At 47.7% G+C, this 20,182-nt stretch overlaps 1 protein-coding gene across 1 annotated transcript in view; it reads right to left on the minus strand.

The window, feature by feature from the left end:
* STK40 (serine/threonine kinase 40) overlaps positions 1 to 20,182 on the minus strand; it is a 353,634-nt gene that overhangs the window by 169,273 nt on the left and 164,179 nt on the right. Inside the window, exon 3 of the mRNA XM_085647845.1 lies at positions 11,312 to 11,431. Within this exon, the coding sequence (XP_085503971.1) occupies positions 11,312 to 11,431 (120 nt within the window). The remainder of the gene's footprint in view (positions 1 to 11,311; positions 11,432 to 20,182) is intronic.

The raw sequence follows: 20,182 nt of genomic DNA on the forward strand, positions 1-20,182 counted from the left end.
GTTCACCTATTCCATACAGGGAATACACTTAAAGGTCATCTTATATGCACACCAGATTCCAATTCATCCAGAACATTCAAAAAGTTGTGCATTTAATCATTAAAGAATTGATCCAAATCTCAGACTCTTCTTTATCGTAACCTATCGACGCGGACAAGGGTGAGAATTATATATATTCTTTCCAGCTTGCCATTTTTCTATTCTCTTGTTGCACTATGTTTATTCTGCCACTTACTATTAAATTTCATTTTTCCACCTATTAGATAGTTTTATCTATCTTCTCCTCACACATTTTTCCCTTCTGCACATCACACCACCCCAGACTAGATGCGTGGCATAGTACACCTTCTACATAATATCCCACTAAGCGCCCATATATTTTGAAGGATAGTAGCTTGCATCTACTCGTTAGGAAAGATGCCAGGATAGGCCCAATGATGAGGCATGCCACCCATCAGGTGGGTGATAGCCTTCGTCTTTAACCATGAAGGGTTTCCCACAAAACGATATCAGGACTGGGATCTAGTTATATGTGTTGGCAGTCTGTTCTCTATGTGATTATGTAGATGCTTGGGTGGTTGAACCGGCTGCCAATAATCGTCCCAATCCTGATGCGTGGAGTCACTTGGCACAACCCCAAGCCTTATCAAAACCACCCTCTTCTTGGATACACACTGGGCTGTACTCCCAGAGAAGAGACAAAGCACCCCAGATCCTAGAAGTAACACATACTTAACAGGCAGCAATCCATCTGTACTCTGCTCCAGGTCCCAACCTATGACACTCAACCTCCCATTTTTGTACAGATAGTACAATGTCAGACAGAGAAATGGCAGTGCAAGAATATACTAAGAAAATCTGAATAGTTGTTACATGTGACAAAAAGCGCCGCCATACGTACATAGCACCCAAATATCCTGATTTCGATCTACTTCAAGAGACCAACATATCACAAGTAGAGTCAGAACAATCAAAACAGATCGGTTGGTAGAGTAATTAATCAGGCAGGTCAGGGCGTCTGATACACTGACATTCTCCAAGAAACGTGGAGTCGCCATTTTATTCAGGAAGTGACTTCAGTGTACAGTCCACAAAATATAGACAGATGAGTAGTTATGTCTAGATAAAGAACAGTGGACATGATGCTAAAGGTGGGATTCATTTATACACCGAACTGTGACAGAACTGACTTTTTATTATCACTTACCTAACTTCTTACTGAATTCAGACACAAAAAAGTAGTCATAGAAGGGGATTAGAATCTTACTTTAGACCCCTATGTGGGCAGATAAGGCCAATCTGACAAATCCATCGCCAAGGAGAGAGCAATAGTGATGGATATAATGAAGGGCAATGGCATGACTGATCCGTGGTGCCTAACACATCCAGGAGATATGGAATATGCCTTACTTTTGAATGCACATGGGACATATTCAAGGATAGTCTACTTCTGAAACACCCTATACTCGAAAACATGCAGAACTGTAGGATAGTGGAAGGCACAATGTCAAACCATTTCCCAGGAATACTGGAACTGGAATTAGGCCATGTCTATCCCATTGACAAAATCTGGCAATTAAATATGTCTGATCACAAAATGTCCATGGGTAATCCGAAGCGCTCAGCCCACCTGTGCCAATATTTAGATGAAAACAAGGCCTTGGTCTCATCACCACAAGCTCTCTGTGTAGCAGAGAAAGCCACCAGACAAGGGGAATTGGTGATGGAATCTGCCCAACAGAAAAACACAGCAGCCAGAGGTGGATATACTCACACTAACAAGGCAGTACAATCAATGTCCTAACCCGCAATTCATGAGGCTACTCCGAGAAGCAAAGTTTGACCTGAACTGTCACTTAAACTCACTAGCAGAATATGCTCTCCGACATCCAAATGTGCAACACTATGAGCAAAGGGGAAGGTTGGATGATTGCTAGCCACACAGCTTTGTTAGCTAGAGGCACACCTAGCAATGTCCTTAATAAGAAATCAGAGAGACGTCACCCACCCAGTGAAAATAGTAGAAGCATTTGCCCGTCTCCTAAGTATCCTACACATCTCAGAAATGTGCGAGAATCCACACGAGATGGCATTTCTGGAGGGAGTGCACATTCCCACTTTGTCAAAGAACGGCAGACAGCTACTAGAGGGAGAAATAATGAAAGAACAGATAACTGATGCCATTTCAGAAATGTCTCATACAAGGCCCGTAGGGATGACTGATTCCCTGCTGAATTCTATAAACTAACTAACTAACTAGGCAAATAATAGTATCTTTGTCACACAAACTGTTTAAGGAAGCAGAAACCACAGGCAGAATATATAACACATTTTGTGATGAATTTGACAAATCTCAATAAGAAAGACTATTCATTCAAGAGGTCCAATGTCATCTCAATCCAAAGCATAGGTTTTAAATAAGCCATTCTCACATATTTACCAGGTTATTATTTGTTTTCGTTTGCATTAATTGACTGGATATCCCATGGTTAACACCTGCTGCTGCACAATCACAAAACTGCTCAAAGCTCAAATCATTTAGTTTGTCAGCACTTCAAGTATTACCATTTTATCTGTATTTGAGCTCTGTCTCCTACTGATTCCAAAATGTTTTGGAATAGTCCCTCGTTCTTCTCCACTTGTATCATTAACTAGTGCATTATGTGATTTTAAATCTGTACTGGGGTTTCATTTTATTACTATTCACAAAAGGGCTATGTAAAAAAGTGTATTTGAGTTAGGCAAATGGACATCGTGAAGGAATTCTCCAACCCCAGCTCCAACACCAACGACATCCCACCTTCGCAAGACCTGTGCGATTCGCAGGCCACCTTCTTCCACCGCAAGATCGCAGACATCAACGACAGCTTCAACGCCACGATCGCCCTGACAACCACTGAGACCTCCGCCCCCCACGACCACCATCCGCCTGCTCTCCTGGACCAACATAAACAACGATGACACCATCAAAATCATGAACACCATCCACTCCGGTTCTCCATCAGACTCATGCCCACACCACTTCTACAGCAAAGCCAGCACCGCCATCGCACACCATCTCCAGAAAGCCATCAACATTTCCTTCAACACAGCAACCTTCCCAGAGAGCTGGAAGCACGCCGGAATCATCGCCTTACTCAAAAAACCCAAGGTGGACCCAAAGGACCTCAAGAACTTCCGGCCCATCTCCCTGCTCCCGTTCCCGGCACAGGTCATCGAGAAGACCGTCAACAAACAACTGCCCCGCTACCTCGAGGAGAACAGCATCCTGGACCCGTCCCAGTCCGGGTTCCGCAGCAACCACAGCACCGAAACTGCCCTCATCGCCGCCACTCATGACATCAGGACCCTACCAGACAAGGGAGAGACCGCGGCCCTCATCCTCCAGGACCGGTCAGCCGCCTTCGACACGGTCTGCCACCGCACACTACGCACACGACGCCGGGATCCAAGAGAAGGCCCTGGACTGAACCACCTCCTTCCTCTACGGTGGAACACAGAGCGTCCACCTTCCCCCCTTCCGCTCCGAAGCCACCGAGATCATCTGCGGCATACCCCAGGGCTCATCCCTCAGCCCAACGCTGTTTAACATCTACATGGCACCACTCGCCACGCCGACTGCACATCCTCAACATCATCTCCTATGCCGATGACACCCAGCTGATCCTCTCCCTCACCAAGGACCCCCACACCGCCAAAGCCAACCTCCACGAAGGAATGAAGGCCGTCGCCGAATGGATGAGGAACAGCCGATTGAAGTTGAACTTGGACACGACGGAGGTCCTCATCCGCTGGTCTACCCCCTCGGCCTGGGACGACTCCTGGTGGCCGACCACACAGGGAACTGCTCCAACACCCACCGACCACACACGCAACCTAGGGGCATCCTCGACTCCACCCTCTCCATGACTAAGCAGGTCAACGCTGTCTCTTCCGCCTGCTTCAACACCCTTCGCATGCTCCGCAAGATCTACAAGTGGATCCCCACTGAAACGAGAAGAACGGTCACCCAGGCCCGCGTCAGCAGCAGGTTGGACTACGGAAACGCCCGCTACGCTGGAGCCTCGGCCAAACTCCTGAAACAGCTTCAACGCATCCAGAACGTCTCTGTATGCCTGATCCTCGACATCCCTCGCCGCAGCCACATCACACCCCGCCTGAGAGACCTGCACTGGCTGCCAATCAACAAGAGGATAACCTTCAAGCTCCTCACCCACGCACACAAGGCTCTCCACAACACCGGACCAGCGTACCCCAGAGGACTCGGCTTCTACACCCAAACCCGCCAGCTCCGCTCTGCCGGCCTCGCCCTCACCACAGTACCCCTCATCCGAAGAGCGACCTGCGGCGGCAGATCGTTCTCCCACCTCGCCGCCAAGACCTGGAACACCCTCCCCATCCACCTACGGCAGACCCAAGACCTGCTGACCTTCAGAAGACTCCTCAAGACCTGCCTCTTTGAGCAGTAGCAGCACTCCTCCCCCCCTCCCCCTCCAGCGCCTTGAAACCCCCACGGGTATGTAGTGCACTTTACTAATGCTAGGATTGATTGATCGATAGACATTTCAAAGGATAAGACCACCAAATGCCAGCTATTACACAAATATCACACAAACTAAATAAAATAAACCTGTGCTCAAACCTGGTATGCAACACGAAGCAGCAGCAGCTAGTTGATTGGGGCAACTCCAGGGCATTCTCTACCCAATGAGGTAAAACTTTCCCCAGAGTCAACCGAACACACACTCTCAGTAATTCCCATTTGCCTTACCGCAAGCAATCCCACAATGTCCTCTCTTTCACATTCAGAATGGGAAAACCCTTTCTCCCTTGTGTGGAGCCTATTTGCCCACCCATAGGTGTAGGCAGGGTAATGACTACCTCTGTGGTCATTTAAAACCAGATATGGGGGAAGCATTCCTTTAATTGGGTTTGGAGCCAGCCTAAGGGAAAAAAGTGGTATCCTTTCTATGTGTCACCTAACATTTGCTTGCGACAGGGAAGGGACATTTGAAGTTCATTTATTTCCTGGGCCAACACTAACTGGACTTCCGGTCAGGGGAAGTAAACACCTTCCCAAGCCATTGTCTCTGCTTTGGGAATAGTTTTCCCACCTCTTTCACACCGTATTAAGGTTAAATACAAGTTGAGCAGTTGTCGGTGAGCTAATGCAAATTAGCCTCAAACAGCTTTAGGAAATTTTCTACAAAATTACATTTCCAACATATTTTCTTTAAAATCTGACTCCACTAGACTGAATCAAAAACAAAAGTCTTTGATTGGGGCCTATAGTTGGTAAAGGTCAAAAGTTGTAGATTAAATAGATTTATACTTTTCCTATGTGTCAATTACAATCTGACTAGTGACAATTTCGTTTGGGCTTAGTCACTGGGGGAAAATTACATTCCTTATGCCGAGGATGTTCCACTTTTAAATATATGCTCCCTACCCTGTGGGTGACTTATTAAATATTTCAAATCATATTTTGGGGGTGTGGCCAAGATGGCGGCTGGGTAGGACTTCTTTCCTCGCTGCTCCATCCCCTCTGCCTGCCTGAGACCCACGCTACACTAAGCTGTCCTGGCAGATGATCATGTCGGACTGCCTGGGGTGCTGGTAGCCCAAGGTGGCTACCGCAGCTTGCAGAGGTCGATGCCGCGATCCCTCCCAAGCTCTGACTTTGGCCACCTGGTAGTGGCCTGAGAGACAAGATGGCGACCGGCTCAAGGGCAGGGCCTCACATGGCTGACACAGACGAAAGAGCACCAGCTGGCTGCCCCACCGTCACCTACTTGGAAATTGCCCCGCTGCTGGGGCTAAGCGGAATTGGAAGACACACTGGGGTGAATCGGCCTACTTTCTGTGTTCGCGTGGATCTGACTAGCAGAGGCGCGTCCTGGGCTGCTGGCTGGACCCCGGAGCGACTTCCCAGGGATCCCCATGGGATTGGATGCGAAGATGATCTGGCTGGTACCTGCGGGCTAAGGAGACATTATCGCAACAGCGGAGTGCAGAGGCCCCTCCCCTATGGTGGTCTTCAGGGATTGACTGGCAGCCTTCCCGGCCTCTTCCTCATCTGGATTAAGGTGGTAGGATTATTCCTTTCTCCCTGGGACCGCGGAATATCTACCAACAGTTATGCTCTCCCTGGGACAACACCTTCATGCTTATCCCTAAGTGGAGACTGCGAGGCTGGTGAACTGGGCCCAGGTCCCTCATGTGTTGGCCTGACTGCACTGCAAACAAGATTGCCACATATTAGTACCTCAGCCCTGCGCGCTTGCATAGGGGAAATCCGGACAATGCTTGTTGGAAAGGGTGTGGGTCACAAGGTACACTGTTCACTCTTTGTGAGATTGTCCTAAATTGCCAGAAAATTGGTCTAAAAAATTAGATATCATAAATCTGCACCTAGATGCACATCTCCTAACCCCATTACTTTTTCTCTAAAATCCAGAAGAGGGAGACAAATGGGATCGGCCTTAGGTGCTGCTCTTCCAAATATCCTTACACATTGGGAGACTGGTCATGTTCAAACACACATGGGGTGGCTCCAGAGCCTCTGGTACATTCTGGGAATGGAAAAGATCACACTCTCACTCACTAATCAAACTACACCATTTGCACAGCTAGAAGGTCATACAATTCTTACAATGAAAACAAGAGAGGGAGGGAAATTATATAAGTAGCACTCTCTCTTAGTAGTATAATCATAACAACGAAAGTCTGCCTTTTGAGAGTAGAGCACAAATGTAGAATCCACCTGGTTGGTGACATGCTTCATCATCGGGCCCCACCAGGAGAGGCCAAATGCCACCCCGGTGTGCTTCAACGCCAGAATTACTGCGGAGCTGGTATTGTGTGTTCAGTGAAAAGTGAGTGCGACTTAAAAATGTCTTGATAGTGTCAAAAAACAAATGTTATTAATAGCCAATCAGACATGTATAAAAACAGGGTGAGGGATATAGATACTGAATAAATTGTTCAGCAATATCCACTAGTGTGTGGTCAACATGTTTCTGCCTATGTGTAATGATTAATAAGGCATTCGTCAGGACCAGGGAAAGGTAAACCTCGGCGGTGTGGGCGCGCGAAGGCCCACTCTAACCTGAGGTTATCAATGTGAAAAATAGTCCGGTTACAAGAGGGATTGTGCAAGTACCGAGCGGGTGCCTAGCAGTGAAGGTGGTGTGCCATTTTGCTACCACCCCCTTTCCGAGACCCATGGTGTAATTAGTGATTACACCCCATTGTAAACTCGGTTACTCTCAACACTAGGTTCACTAAACTAATATGGTTTTTAATATTTTTCACATTGATAACCTCAGGTTAGGGTGGGCCTTAGCGCGCCCACACCGCCGAGGTTTACCTTTCCCTGGTCCTGATGAATGCCTTATTAAATCAGGGCCGTCTGCTGCAGCACCAACGTCAGATCATTCCACTTGTATTGCATCTTCCATGCTGTCCCAATGCCACCTTCCATCACAGATACGAGTCAAGATTCAGAAGGCTTACTTTCACCAACGATTTCTTGCTAAAAATCTACCACACAGTACAAAAAATAATAAACACTACACACTGTACAATCTAGACATTACAGCCCAGTAAACACTTGTGCCCCAATTAACTTTTAGCCAACAGATGAAACCCCAGCACTTACCTCTGCCTCACATTCTTCAATATAAAACATCTACCCAACAAAGAACTAAAGGCAACCTAGACCAATCCTACTTCCCTGCGCAAAACACACAATAATCAAAGGGGAAACTAATGAAGCAAACCAATGGGTTGCCTAGCCGAACATCGAAACAGGTTAAAGGAAAACCACTGTTATATAGATGCAGTCTTCTCCCATCCACTTACAAATCCCAAGTCTCAAGACCTAGGTTCATTACTGCCATGAGATAACCATATTAGGAAACACAGCTAAAACAAAGTTTCTGGTTTCAACGCCACCAAAGAGGACTGGTGGAAGGTAAGTCCTAGACTGGATGCAAGCAACGATTTACTCAACAGGTTGACTTTGTCTTAAATATACTATAAAATGATCGCAATAATTTCACCCCTGCACTAGTCTGCAACACACTGTCCTTTTTTAGGTCTCGGCTAGCGTAGGCTGCGCAGACATGCGCAGTCTCGCTGGCGAGATTTAATGAGTTTGGTTAGATTTAACTAGCGGGGTTTAAGCTGTTTTCCATTGGCTGACGTCACCGTTTATGCTAAATGGTGGCCAGCCATTGGAAAAGAGCGTCTAGTGACGTACACTTTTCTCTTTTAGAGCAGTCCCAGTTGGACTGGCTAGGTTGCTTTACGTGTGTGGTAAAAGCTTTCTTATCTTTATGGGGCCATGTGTTTCAAACACATGGCCCCATAAAGACAAAAGATCACCACCGGGAGCTTCATAAAGCTCCTACGTCACCGCAAGCCGCGCTGGGATTGGCCCAGCGTCGCAGGTTGCCTAGCAGTTTTCCCCTTTCAATGGCAGTCGCTTCACTTTTGCAGCTGCTTGTTGTTGCTAAAACTAAAGTCTGGGTTCTCAATTTAAAAAGACAAAAGGATGCGCGTCAGTGCGACACTGATGGCACAGCTACAGGAGTTGCATCACTAGCCAGAAGGGCACGAGAGGTGTCCGCATCCTTTCATGGGCAGGCGAGTCCCCCTGACTGCCCCCCAACTCCTTTTAACAGAGCTATGGCACATTTCACACACCTTGCAGAAACTCTTCTCTGGGACTTATCTGTGTGTGTGGCACACACATCCACGGACAGCTCAGCAGCAGCTGGCGCGTGAAATAATGCCACGCACACATGAAACGATATATCAGCCTGGGAGTTATCTTCGCCCACACAGGGGCACATTGTGCTCTTCCAAACACAGCCATCTTTTTACAGAGGCAGAGAGAGGGAGCAGAGCGCCGCAGACAGGCCATGGCCATTTAGCAGAACGCCAGAGAATGCACATTTCTTATTTGAAGCTGGGCAAAGCATCTGTTGCTTCAACATGCACTTTCCAGCATGGAGAAGAGAGGTGTACGCGCGCATGGCGGCGGCGTGCTTTCGCTTTCCCTCCCTTCCCCCGTCTCCGACTTTCCTGTTTCAAAATGTTGGTATGCATGGTTCTTGCGCACGCATGGCGGCGTGCTTTCGTTTTCCCTCCCTCCCCCTGGGCCTGTGTGCACAGAACCGGTCATGATGGTGAAAACATTGACTCCCAGAGGGCGAGCAGCAGGACATGCCCGGGCTCATGGAGTTCTACACAATTCACTCCCAGCAGCTCGCGCCGCGTGGACAGCGGCGGCCACTTCTGCGGATTGTGTGCTCTGAGGTCGTATGTGCTTGGAAACAACCATCACTTCAAAGAACACAGGAGCATACTGCTTCATTCCTGACTTTTCCTGCCCCCTCCGCCATTCCCTCTTTCTCACTCGCGCTCTCCCTCTCACCTTCCTCTGTCTATCTCCCCCACTTCGCTCTGTTTTCTCTTACATCTTCTCTATTTTCATCCTTTTTTTCTCTCCCCCTCTGTTTTCCGTTACATCTTCTCTATATTTCTCCCTTCTCCCCTCTATCCCTTTCCCGCGTCTATCCTCTCTCCCGCTCTGCTTCCCTCTCCTCCATCCCTCCCTTTCTCAGTTGTATCTGTATTTCACACTTTCTGGACTCCTATTTCTTTCCTGTTCTCTCTCATCCTGCTGCCCGGCTTTTGTTGCCCCCTGTCCCCCCTCACTCTAAGGTTCCCTGTGAAATGCCTTCCCTAGTGCCTCTGCACACTCCTCCCTCCCCCCCCCCCCCAGCCAGCACGAGGCCGCACACAGAGGCATTTGGCCATCTTGCAGTTCTGTCTCCGCTGTCCCCTGGCGGGGCCCGTGGTGGGGCCCCGGGGCACCTTCACCTCCGATAGTCACTGGATGTGAGAGGCCTCCAATGCCGTCGCTGCGCATCCCTGGAGCCCCTCCGAGTGCGGGGAGAGAAGGGCGAGCGTCAGCGGATCCCTATCCGGAGCGGTCACTGTCCCAGGTGCATTGGTGCATTCCTGGAGGCTGGGGGGGGGGTTGAGGGGGGGGGTGAGGGAGGGGGAAGCAGGGAGTGCGGTGTAGGAGAGGGAGGATGCACAGACCAGGTGGGGCGTGAGCTTTTGAAGACCGTAGGTCTATGACAGGCTCAGTCCACGACTTTCATGTGAGGTGATTGACATCAAGAGACTGAATCCCTTCTGCCTCCTTGAAGTGTGGGGGCACTCACATTTTATGAGTCTCACCTGTCTCTGCCATACTATGACGTGAGGGATATATTCAGAGTGAGTCTCCTCTGTCACTCACTCGCTCAGACTACGCATATCATATGTGTCCCTCACTGTGCGAGGTGATGGCCAGACTCGAACCACAACCCCCACCCCCCTCTGTTTCTCTCCCTTCTTGGGGTGAGGGACAGACTCAGACCATAGACCCCCTCTGCTTCTCGGGGTGAGGGACAGACTCAGACCATAGTCCCCCTCTGCTTCCGTCACTTCTTGGGGTGAGGGTCACTCTGACCACGCGCACCGTCAGCCTCGTAATGAAGGATAAACTGGACGGACCAGGACTCCCAGCACTGTTTGTCTGTCTTGTAGCTGGCTCTGCCCCTATTTCAACCATGACTTGCAGGAAGCTCACAAATATCCAGTAGGCGCCTCAGCACACGAGCTCTATGACTTTAAATTAGTTTAGGACTTGCTTTAGTGTGCACAGGGAAGCTATTTTAACATCTATGGTAAACCCACTGAGTCATCCCTCCCTTGCAGAGTATACTCAGGAGTGCAGCGTGTATGATAACTGTATGATGCTGTGAGCAAATTATTGGTTCATGAACCTTGTATTTTTCGCTTTCATCTGGCCTCTTTCTGTCTGGTTATGTTGTGCTTCTATTATGTACACACTTTCTTTTTAAGTGTTTCATTCTGGTTTTTGTTGTAGCTTTTAGCTGCGATTTGTCCCCTGCCTTGGGAACCCCTCAGCAAGTGATGGGGCAGTCTTTCGAACATAAACCACTCTGACAAATTTCAGTGGCAAACACCCATTTTTCATAACATATCCCCCTCCAGACACTACCAACAAAGCATGTGGTTGGGCAGACCAAATCACCACCAGAATACACCAGAAAACAAGCATTAAAAATGTAATTGGTCTCGCCGTTTATCAAGTTAAAGCCATTTGCTTTGCTATACAATACTATTAGCAAAGCAAATGGCTTTAACTTCATCAAAGGCGAGACCAATTGCATTTTCAATGCTTGTTATTCTGTGCATTTACAAAAGGAAATCTTCAGCTTCTTACCTAGGATGAAGGGCCCAGCTCTTTTGGCATTGCTTCCAGAAATTCCTGTGGAGAGTGCCTTTGCTGTAGCAGAAGTTTCCCCAGCTCCCCTCTCCGATGCTCTCCGCTTCATTCTCAGATCTGAAAAGAAAACAAATGGTTGCGATCATTTAACTGGGAGTTAATGGTCGTCCTCTAACAGATCTTGAAGTGAAATTCTAAAGCTTGAATGTGTGATCTAAAAAGACGTGGATCAAACATTGATTAGCTATTGAATGGTGGCATTTGGATCTCGAGGATCGCAGATCTTAAGTCTCAGAGGTACAGCTTCTCAGCCAAATGCTCCAGACTACTATTATGCACTCTCTCTCAAGTGTCTTGGAAACCACCATTAGAATTTAGAATTTTTCAATTTTTCAATTGTTACATCACCAACAATTTCCAACACAGTGCTGTGAAAAATCAAGCCAGAGGCATAACACCCAGCATGATCAAAGCAACACTGTTAAGGTATGCGTAAATTTCTTTAGCTTGCAGTATACCGAGATGTGTGCTACAGCCTGTCGCAGCTATGCACACCAGGATATTATCAGAGAAGCTACATTTATCATCCAACTATCTTCAGCCTGGACTCCAAAGTCTCTAAAACCGAAAAATATTTGAGGATGCACATTGTGTAAAATAACCTTTAAAACTGTTGGACTCCTTGCCAAAAAATACGCTTATAATGCCTGCAGTTCACGACATCACACCGAGAAGAGAGTCATCTCTAACAACATAAAATACAAGAAGTGCAGAGACATGGAAAAGACATTGGGCCTCATGTAGGTAAATAAATTTTACCGGTTCTTAAATACCGAGCCGTACCGAATCGGTAAATTAGAATCGGTAAGTTATATGTAGGTAAAAATTCGGTAACAGTTACCGATTCGGTAACATTCGGTAAATACGAATCGGAATTCACCGATTCGGTAAATACCGAGGTGATAATTACCGATTCGGAAAATACCGAGGTGGTATCTACCGAATCGGAAAATACCGAGGTGGTATCTACCGAATCGGAAAATACCGAATCGGTACGTACGGATTCGGTAAATAACATCACATGACTTGACGAAACAGCTAATCCTGTGCAACGACAGCCCACCCAACCAGGAACTGCCCACACCCAGGCAGGTGTACACAATTAGCCGAAGTGGCCACACCCAGGCAGGTGTACATAATTAGCCGACCCTGGAGAGGCCTGGAGTGCAGAGGAGAGGCAGGGAGCAGTTGCATGTGCGAGCGGGAAACGAACAGCATGTCCAGCCAGAGAACACAGAAAGACGGAGGGGAAAGGAGGAGGAAGCTCAAATTCAGCCCCAAGGAACTCCAGGTGCTGGTGGAGGAGGTGGTGAAGCAGCACCAGAAGCTGTTTGGGAGGCAATCCCTGCAAGTGCCTGAGGCCGAAAAGCGCAACATATGGCTGGCCATCCAGGCGCAGGTCAATGCTGTACACAGAGCCAGCATCACCTCACCGAGAGCCAGCATCACCACCACCAGAGCCAGCATCGCCACTCATGTTCGATTCACCGGCCACATCTCCGCTTGCAGGTGTGAGAATGAGGAGGCGTCCAGCAGCCAGGCTACGAGCCTTAGACACCTCGTCAGACGACAGCATGGGCCCAGAAGACCGCACCGGGCCCCAGGAAGGGAGCCATCCCACTGTGCCCCACACCTCACAGGCAGCACAGACGGGAGCAAGAGGGCGCCGCAGGTCGCGTGTCCAGAGTCCACCAGCACCCACTGACGGCCATGGTGTCTTCTTGGGGCTCGAGGGCCAAATGTTGAAGCAACAGCGCCTGCAATCAAAGGCAGTTATGTCAGTCCAGAGGCACATGCGGGTGATGAAGACAAGCTTAGTCAACATGGACACAAACATTGGCGGCATGGCTGCGGGCATTCGGGACATGTCCCAGTCAATCCAGCAGTTGTGCAGCAAATTAGATGCTGACATCGAAGCACGGCGCCGGGAACGCCAGCGAAGGGACACTACCAGCAGGGCACTCAACCGTCTGGCAAACTGCGACTTCCCTACTTTGCCGGCGCTCTGTGACGATGCAGGAGGGCCTAACACAGTGCTGCAGCGACCTGTCTCGGGGGATGGTGCAGGTGACAAGTGCACTAGGGGTGCTATTGAGTAGTCAGGCGTCGACAACTGCTGCAGGGGATGCTGCGGAGAGCATCGACACCAGCAGCAGCATCACACCCCCCGTCCCCGAAGCACGCAGGAGCAGCAGGCGGCTTGGGGTTGGCTCTAGTGAGGATGCACAGGCCGTGCAATCCACCACTGCAGCGCGTATGCGCAAACATTGATGTGGCCCTGCTTATCCACTTGCCATTGGGTGACGTAACCCTGGACATACTCATTGTATAGATGGCATATTGCCAGATTGGCCTGTTCATGTGTTCATGGCGTGGTGCCACATTAAACTACGTCATGACTTCTCACAACTCGCTGTGTCCCCTCACTTACTCAGAAATAGTTGCATGTGATCTCTGCCCGTCTCTCTCTCCCATCGACTGCAGTTGGCACTCTAGCTGCGCTGCCCTCTGGCTGGCCTGACTCATCCTCGTTGTCCTCAAAATATGTTAGTTCCACATCTGTACCTTTTTTCGTGGCAAGGTTGTGCAGCATTGCACAAGTGGCAATTATCTTGCAGCAGGTGATGGGTTTGTACTGGCGTGCGCCTCCGCTCTTGTGGAGGCAGCGGAACCTGCTCTTCAGTAGTCCAAACGTGCGCTCCACCACATTGCGTGTAGATTTGTGGGCCACGTTGTATCGTCTCTCACTCTGGGTTGCTGGGTGTAGGTAGGGAGTGAGGATGAATGACTGGCATGCATATGCACTGTCGCCTGGATGAATAAAAGGGAACCATCAGTTACATGCCTCTATACACTCTGATTTGCAGGTTTCAAGGGGCGTCGCTGTTACTTACCCAGCAGGTATCCCTCTCCGAATTCGCCGGCACTCAGTCGTGTGTAGATCCCACTATTCTGGAAGATGTAAGAGTCGTGGGTGCTCCCAGGAAACTTTGCAACAATATCTGTGATGATGTTCCCTGCATCACAGATCACCTGCACATTGATGGAGTGGGTGGACTTCCTGTTCCTGTAGATGTGCTCTGTATCAGCTGGTGGACAGATTGGGATGTGTGTACCATCAATACAGCCGATGACATGGGGGAACTGTGCCATGTGATAAAAGTCTGTTTTTGTTTTCTGCAGTGCAGCCTGTGTGTTTGGGAAGCTTATGTAGTGGTGCATTCTCTGCATCATGGCATCCAGGAACTTCCTAAAGAAACGGGACAGGCAACTCTGGGATACACCACCCACCGCAGCTGTCACCACCTGATAACTGCCGGATGCCAGTAGATGTAGGCTGCAGAGCACCTGCACATGTGGTGGTATGGCGTGCGCCCTTCTTGTTGGCTGGTCCAGGAGTGGGTGCAGGTCCCTTATCAGGTCCATGATGGTTTCGGGGTGTAGCCTGTACCTCTCATGTATCTCTGCATCAGTCAGCTGGAATAGTGTGATGCGCTGTCTGTAGATTTGTTCCTCCCGTCGCCACACCCTCAGTCCTGCTGCCTGTAGACGTAGGCGCCTTGCAATGACGTACATGGCGGCCATGTTGTCCACGCTGTTGCATTTTGGGATTGCTTATGTGCATTGTTGATGGTTACCACCTGCTTTCCATCCGTGTTAATTACCGACTCTTATTTACCGATTTTCCTGGATTTCTTAATTACCGACTGCTCCTACATGTCATTTTAAATTTTTACCACTTCATATTTACCACTTCATATTTACCGATTCGTTAATTATGTATTCGGTAAATATGAATCGGTATTTTAGAATTCGGTAACTATGAATCGGTATTTACCGCCTCATATTTACCGAAAAGTGGTTTTTGGACTCCTACATCTCACTTGTCTGAATACCGGTCGGTAACGGCATATTTACCGAAAATCGGCCCTTACCGACCGGTATTTCGCTACCTACATGAGGCCCATTGTGTGCACACTACAGCAGAGCGCTTGCAAACATCAATAGTTAGTAAACTGCAAATCTCAGTATAAATCCATTTAAGATTTAATGTCTGTGCCCAATTGTTATATACTATTTAGGGGATTTGAGCTGGTGTGTATGTATTGTGATATATCATGACCAAATAACTACCACTCTCACCTACAGTTCCATCATGTGTCAAATTTAAGGAAAGCATAAATGAAAGAAATACATAGGAAAGAGCAGCGGGAAAGGTTAGCAGTGATGGCGTCTGCTTAGGACAGAAATTTTCGATTTTGAGGCATACAATTTAGCATTTTCTTACAGATTCTCAACTGTGAGCTGTAATGGGCAAGTGGAATCTTGCACATTTTAAAGTTGTGAGATTGAGACTACCTTCCTCTCTCATCTGTCAAGGTCACGGAGAGGAGGCTGTCTTTGAAACTGGAGCTAGCTAGGCTTCCTCACGTTTATTTCTATACACTCTAGTGTGACATTCCTAGCAAGAGGACTTTGCTCATCATATGCAATCCAAGAACTCTTAATGATGGTAATACGTGCCACAATGTGAGAAATGTTCTACATCATTGGTTTATGGGTTGGGTTAGAATCTGCATATGAAGCACACCCTATTAAGTTCAAAGCAAGGAAAGGCAGCACAGTCTGAATAAATGTGCATTCCACGCATAGAATAAATGCACAAAGCACAGTATACTTATGTGGTTCATCTTACTTGTAAGGTGTTTACTATAACATATAAATGACAAATGTTCAAAAATATTTTATTGCAGCACTTGGTGTGCCTGTCATCCGATTGGATGGTTCTCACCTGATAAACCTCAGAAGGGTGGAAAGCTGAGTGGATCATGCGGAGTGAGGTTCCAACTAGCTGTCTGCATGCTGTACACAGGTCATTACAGCCCGAAGACGACTAAGAATACTTAGGCTTCTTCATATTACAAACAACGCACAGCTCCGATTTCTACAACCATTATTTATGTCACAGCCAAATTCTACATGTGGCTTCTAAAGCAGTGGTTCTGAAACTGTGGTCCGGGGACCCCTGGGGGTCCATGGAGCCTATTCAGGGGTACCGCAACTGCTTAGAAAATTCAATAACAATCACATTAAATAAAAGTGTATATAAATAGAGAAGCAAAATACAGAATTGGAAAGTTTTAAACTTTTTGTAAATGTGAAGAAATGTGAAATGGGAGGCTAAAGATGAAGTTAGTATCTCAAGATTGACATATGGGAGCACTGCAAGTGTATCAAACAGAATATATATTAGACAGTGAGTTGCTTCAATTAGATTTAGAAAAGCTACAACCTTGCCATTAAAAAATAAAAAGGAGTTTTTTGCAATATTAGTGTGTATTGGTTTGTGGTTCAAATCATCGAAAATGCTTAGGTCAGGGTCCCCGACAACCAGTACTGACTGTGGGGGGGTTCCCTGGATTCCAATAACGATTTAGTAGGGGTACCGGTGTTCCAGTAATGATTAAGTAGGGGTCCACGGGTCTAAAGCAAACTAAGATTAAATAGTTCCTATGTGACACACACACACACACACTACTTTGCATATTTAAACAAGTGATGCAATGTTTATAAGTTGTGCCTAGTGCAATTCACTGTTCGAAAGAAAAAATTTAATTCTAGAGTTCAGTTAGCTTTTTTGGAAAAAAGGAAAAAAGAACCTGAACAATCAAACATGTTACTGGTTTGCTCCGTCATCTTTTAAATAAGGTACGGTCATATGAAATATAACTATTTTAGAGCAGTTTCCTGTTCAAGTATTCATTGACACAATGTAATTCACAAAATCTACAGTTCATAATTGGTGTGGCTGATAAATAATTAAGACTGTGGCAAGAAATAATGGGAGCCAAGAATGAGGTTGATGCCCCTCAGGATCCTTTTTATCTTAAAGCCCATTTTCATTCAGGGTGTTTAAATATACGTTAACTCACCTATCAACAAAATCCACATGTATCAATGTTGAGACAGGTGGCAAAACAGTAATGCTACTCTTCGCCCTTCGCGGGGGACAATGAACACATTGGGCACGGAGGCCTCCACTATGGGGGCTGCAGAAGAGACTGGACTAGGAGATGGTAGCTCTTTCTCCTCTATGCCCCGTCGCTAACGGATTACCATGTCCTGGAGATCCTTTGTGTAATCAGCCCTGGTGGTGATACCACGGTTACAGTCACAGCAATGTGATCGGGCATGATGCAATGCAAAAGCTCCCAAGGACACAGCTGGGCAGGAAAGGCTCATTCAGCACAAGGGAAAGGAAGACGGAAAACCCACATCAGCCACGCAGTGGGACCTCAGCGGTATACGGTGTAATTCAGGGCACACAAAGCACAGCTTTCTAACCAGCCTTCAGCTAGCTCTACTCCTTACTCCTTTTAACACGCACCAGTGATCGAAAGAGCATTGTTTATGCGGATAGTTGAGCTTTGCTGAAAAGAACTACTAAATAAAGGCCCTGCAGGAATATATTAGCTGTGAGTACAGCAATTAATAATTCAGAGAGGGTCGTTATGAAAAAGGCAGGTTTTATAACCTGCCCAAACTCCCCCAACTTGCGCTTCTCAACAACTCTCTCAGACAAGGCACGGTCCCCGATACCTTCAAACTTGCCGAAATTATCCCCATCCTTAAGAAACCCAACGCCGATCCCTTGATACTCAGCAACTTCCACCCCATCTCGTTACTCCCCTACCTTAGCTACATGAGCTTCTAGAATCTTACTAACTGCCTCAGCTCTTTTATCGAACACTCACAGTTCCTTGACCCCCAGCAAGCAGGATTTAGACCAGCACACTCTAAGGCAGTGGTTCCCAAACTTTTTTGACCCGAAGCTCCCTTGACCTAATTGGCAGTTGGCTGTGGCTCCCCACCATTTTTTTACCGGTGCACCGGGGTGCTGCGGCGCACACTTTGGGAACCACTGGTCTCCATGAAGAATCAAGCCTAGACGTGATGAAGGATTCAGAGAGTAGCCATCACCATCATAAAACTTTATTTGCAATCACAAAGATCTTATAAAGTACATCTCAATGCATACAACACCATCATAGAGTAGCATAAAGCACTCCCACTAAAAGTAACCAGGCTAGAGAAAGGCTCAAGGAGCTCTGTGGCGTTACAAGAAGGTTACGTGGGGTGGGCTCTGATGAACCAAAGATGGCTCACCAGATCCCATCTTAACTTTGTAGCAGTCACTTCACTGCCTTTGAGGTAACTCCAAAGAGACTCGTTTTAGTTCTTTCACAGTCTCATCATTTCAGAACTGAATCATTTTCAATATTATATACAACAAGGCCATAGTTGTTGCTTATTTGTGTTATGCCACTAAGAATCATTGGCACAGCCAATAGTCCTGGCTTGTTGTAGGTGTAATGTTACTTGCTGTATTATATATCTGGATGCAATGACAGAGGCAGCAAATTACCAGTCAGGCAGCACACTATGCCAACCACAGATTAAGCCACGCCCTTTATTACATCGGCCACGCCCCTTTGAGACCCCCCCAGTTTTTTAATCCCACTTAAGGCCCTGGATTTACATAAATGTAGGAGTACTTCACCCGTCATACTAGCTGCATGAGTGTTGGCTCATCCACTTCAAAGTCGTATTTTTCCTCCCACCCCACACCCCCCTTTTCGCCCTCAAATTCTTGGTGTAATGATTCTTCACTAACAATTTGGCAAAATAACTTCAAAGTGTAATTGTGCTGAACTGTAACGGGAAACCAGAGCTACAGCGTCCCTTTGAAACACCAGCACGGCCTAAAACAGATTGATGCGGTGCAACGCGCACAACAGTCAGAATTAATGTAAAGCCCCTCCAGCCGTTCTCCAAACATTGCAGCCTTTTATTGCATTTCCAGCACGCTCGCTTTCCAAGTTAATACTTCAGGACGCACCGCTCTTTCTCCCAGCCAAATTCACTGTGATGCGATAGATAGAGAACAGGAAGTGGACAGAAAACACTCTGCGCCAATGTCTTACAGCACATAGGACGCGTGTTGCGCTGCGGCTGCAATTTCCACGACCCACATCCTGCGCTGCGCCCCTGGCTTCTCATCACGGCGCACCGGGGTGCCGCGACGCACACTTTGGGAACCACTGCTCTAAGGAGTTCGTCATCCTAGCAGTCATGGACGAGCTTAGGAAGGGGGCAGATCAAAACATCACCCAGGCCCTGGTACTTCTGGATTTGTCGACGGCCTTTGACATGGTCGATCATGATCTCCTGAGCGACCGTGTTAGTAATGCTGGCATCCAGGGACTGGCCCTGAGGTGGATCTCCTCCTTCCTAAACAATCGATTCCAGGCAGTCCGTCTCGCCAGCTTCTCAGCTGAGAAAGTTAGGCTGACTTGCGGGGTCCCCCAGGGGTCTTCTCTTTCACCTCTTTTTGTTAATCTATACATGTCACCCCTGATACGTTTCTTACGCAACAGTGAAGTTGCTGCTTTTAACTACGCCGACGACCTTCAGCTGGTGTTCGAAATGGACTCCCCTGCCACCTCAGTTTCCAACTTTCAATCCACCATGAACCTCATTAGAAAGTGGATGTATGCCAATCAATTAAAGCTCAACCCTGACAAGACTGAGCTGATCTTGACCGGAGGCACCTCCAATCCTTGGAACTCTAACTTCTGGCCTCCTCTCCTAGGCAATCCTCCTCACCCAGCAGAATCCGTAAAAAGCCTAGGGGTCATAATAAGCAAAGATCTGTCCATGAAAGCTCAGATCGGCGCGGTGGTATCGTCTTGCTTCTTCCACCTACGAAGAATCCGGAAAATTTGCAGATTCCTAACCACCGAGGCT

This window comes from Triturus cristatus, chromosome 3_2, assembly GCF_964204655.1.
Source record: "Triturus cristatus chromosome 3_2, aTriCri1.1, whole genome shotgun sequence".
Classification (NCBI taxonomy): domain Eukaryota; kingdom Metazoa; phylum Chordata; class Amphibia; order Caudata; family Salamandridae; genus Triturus; species Triturus cristatus.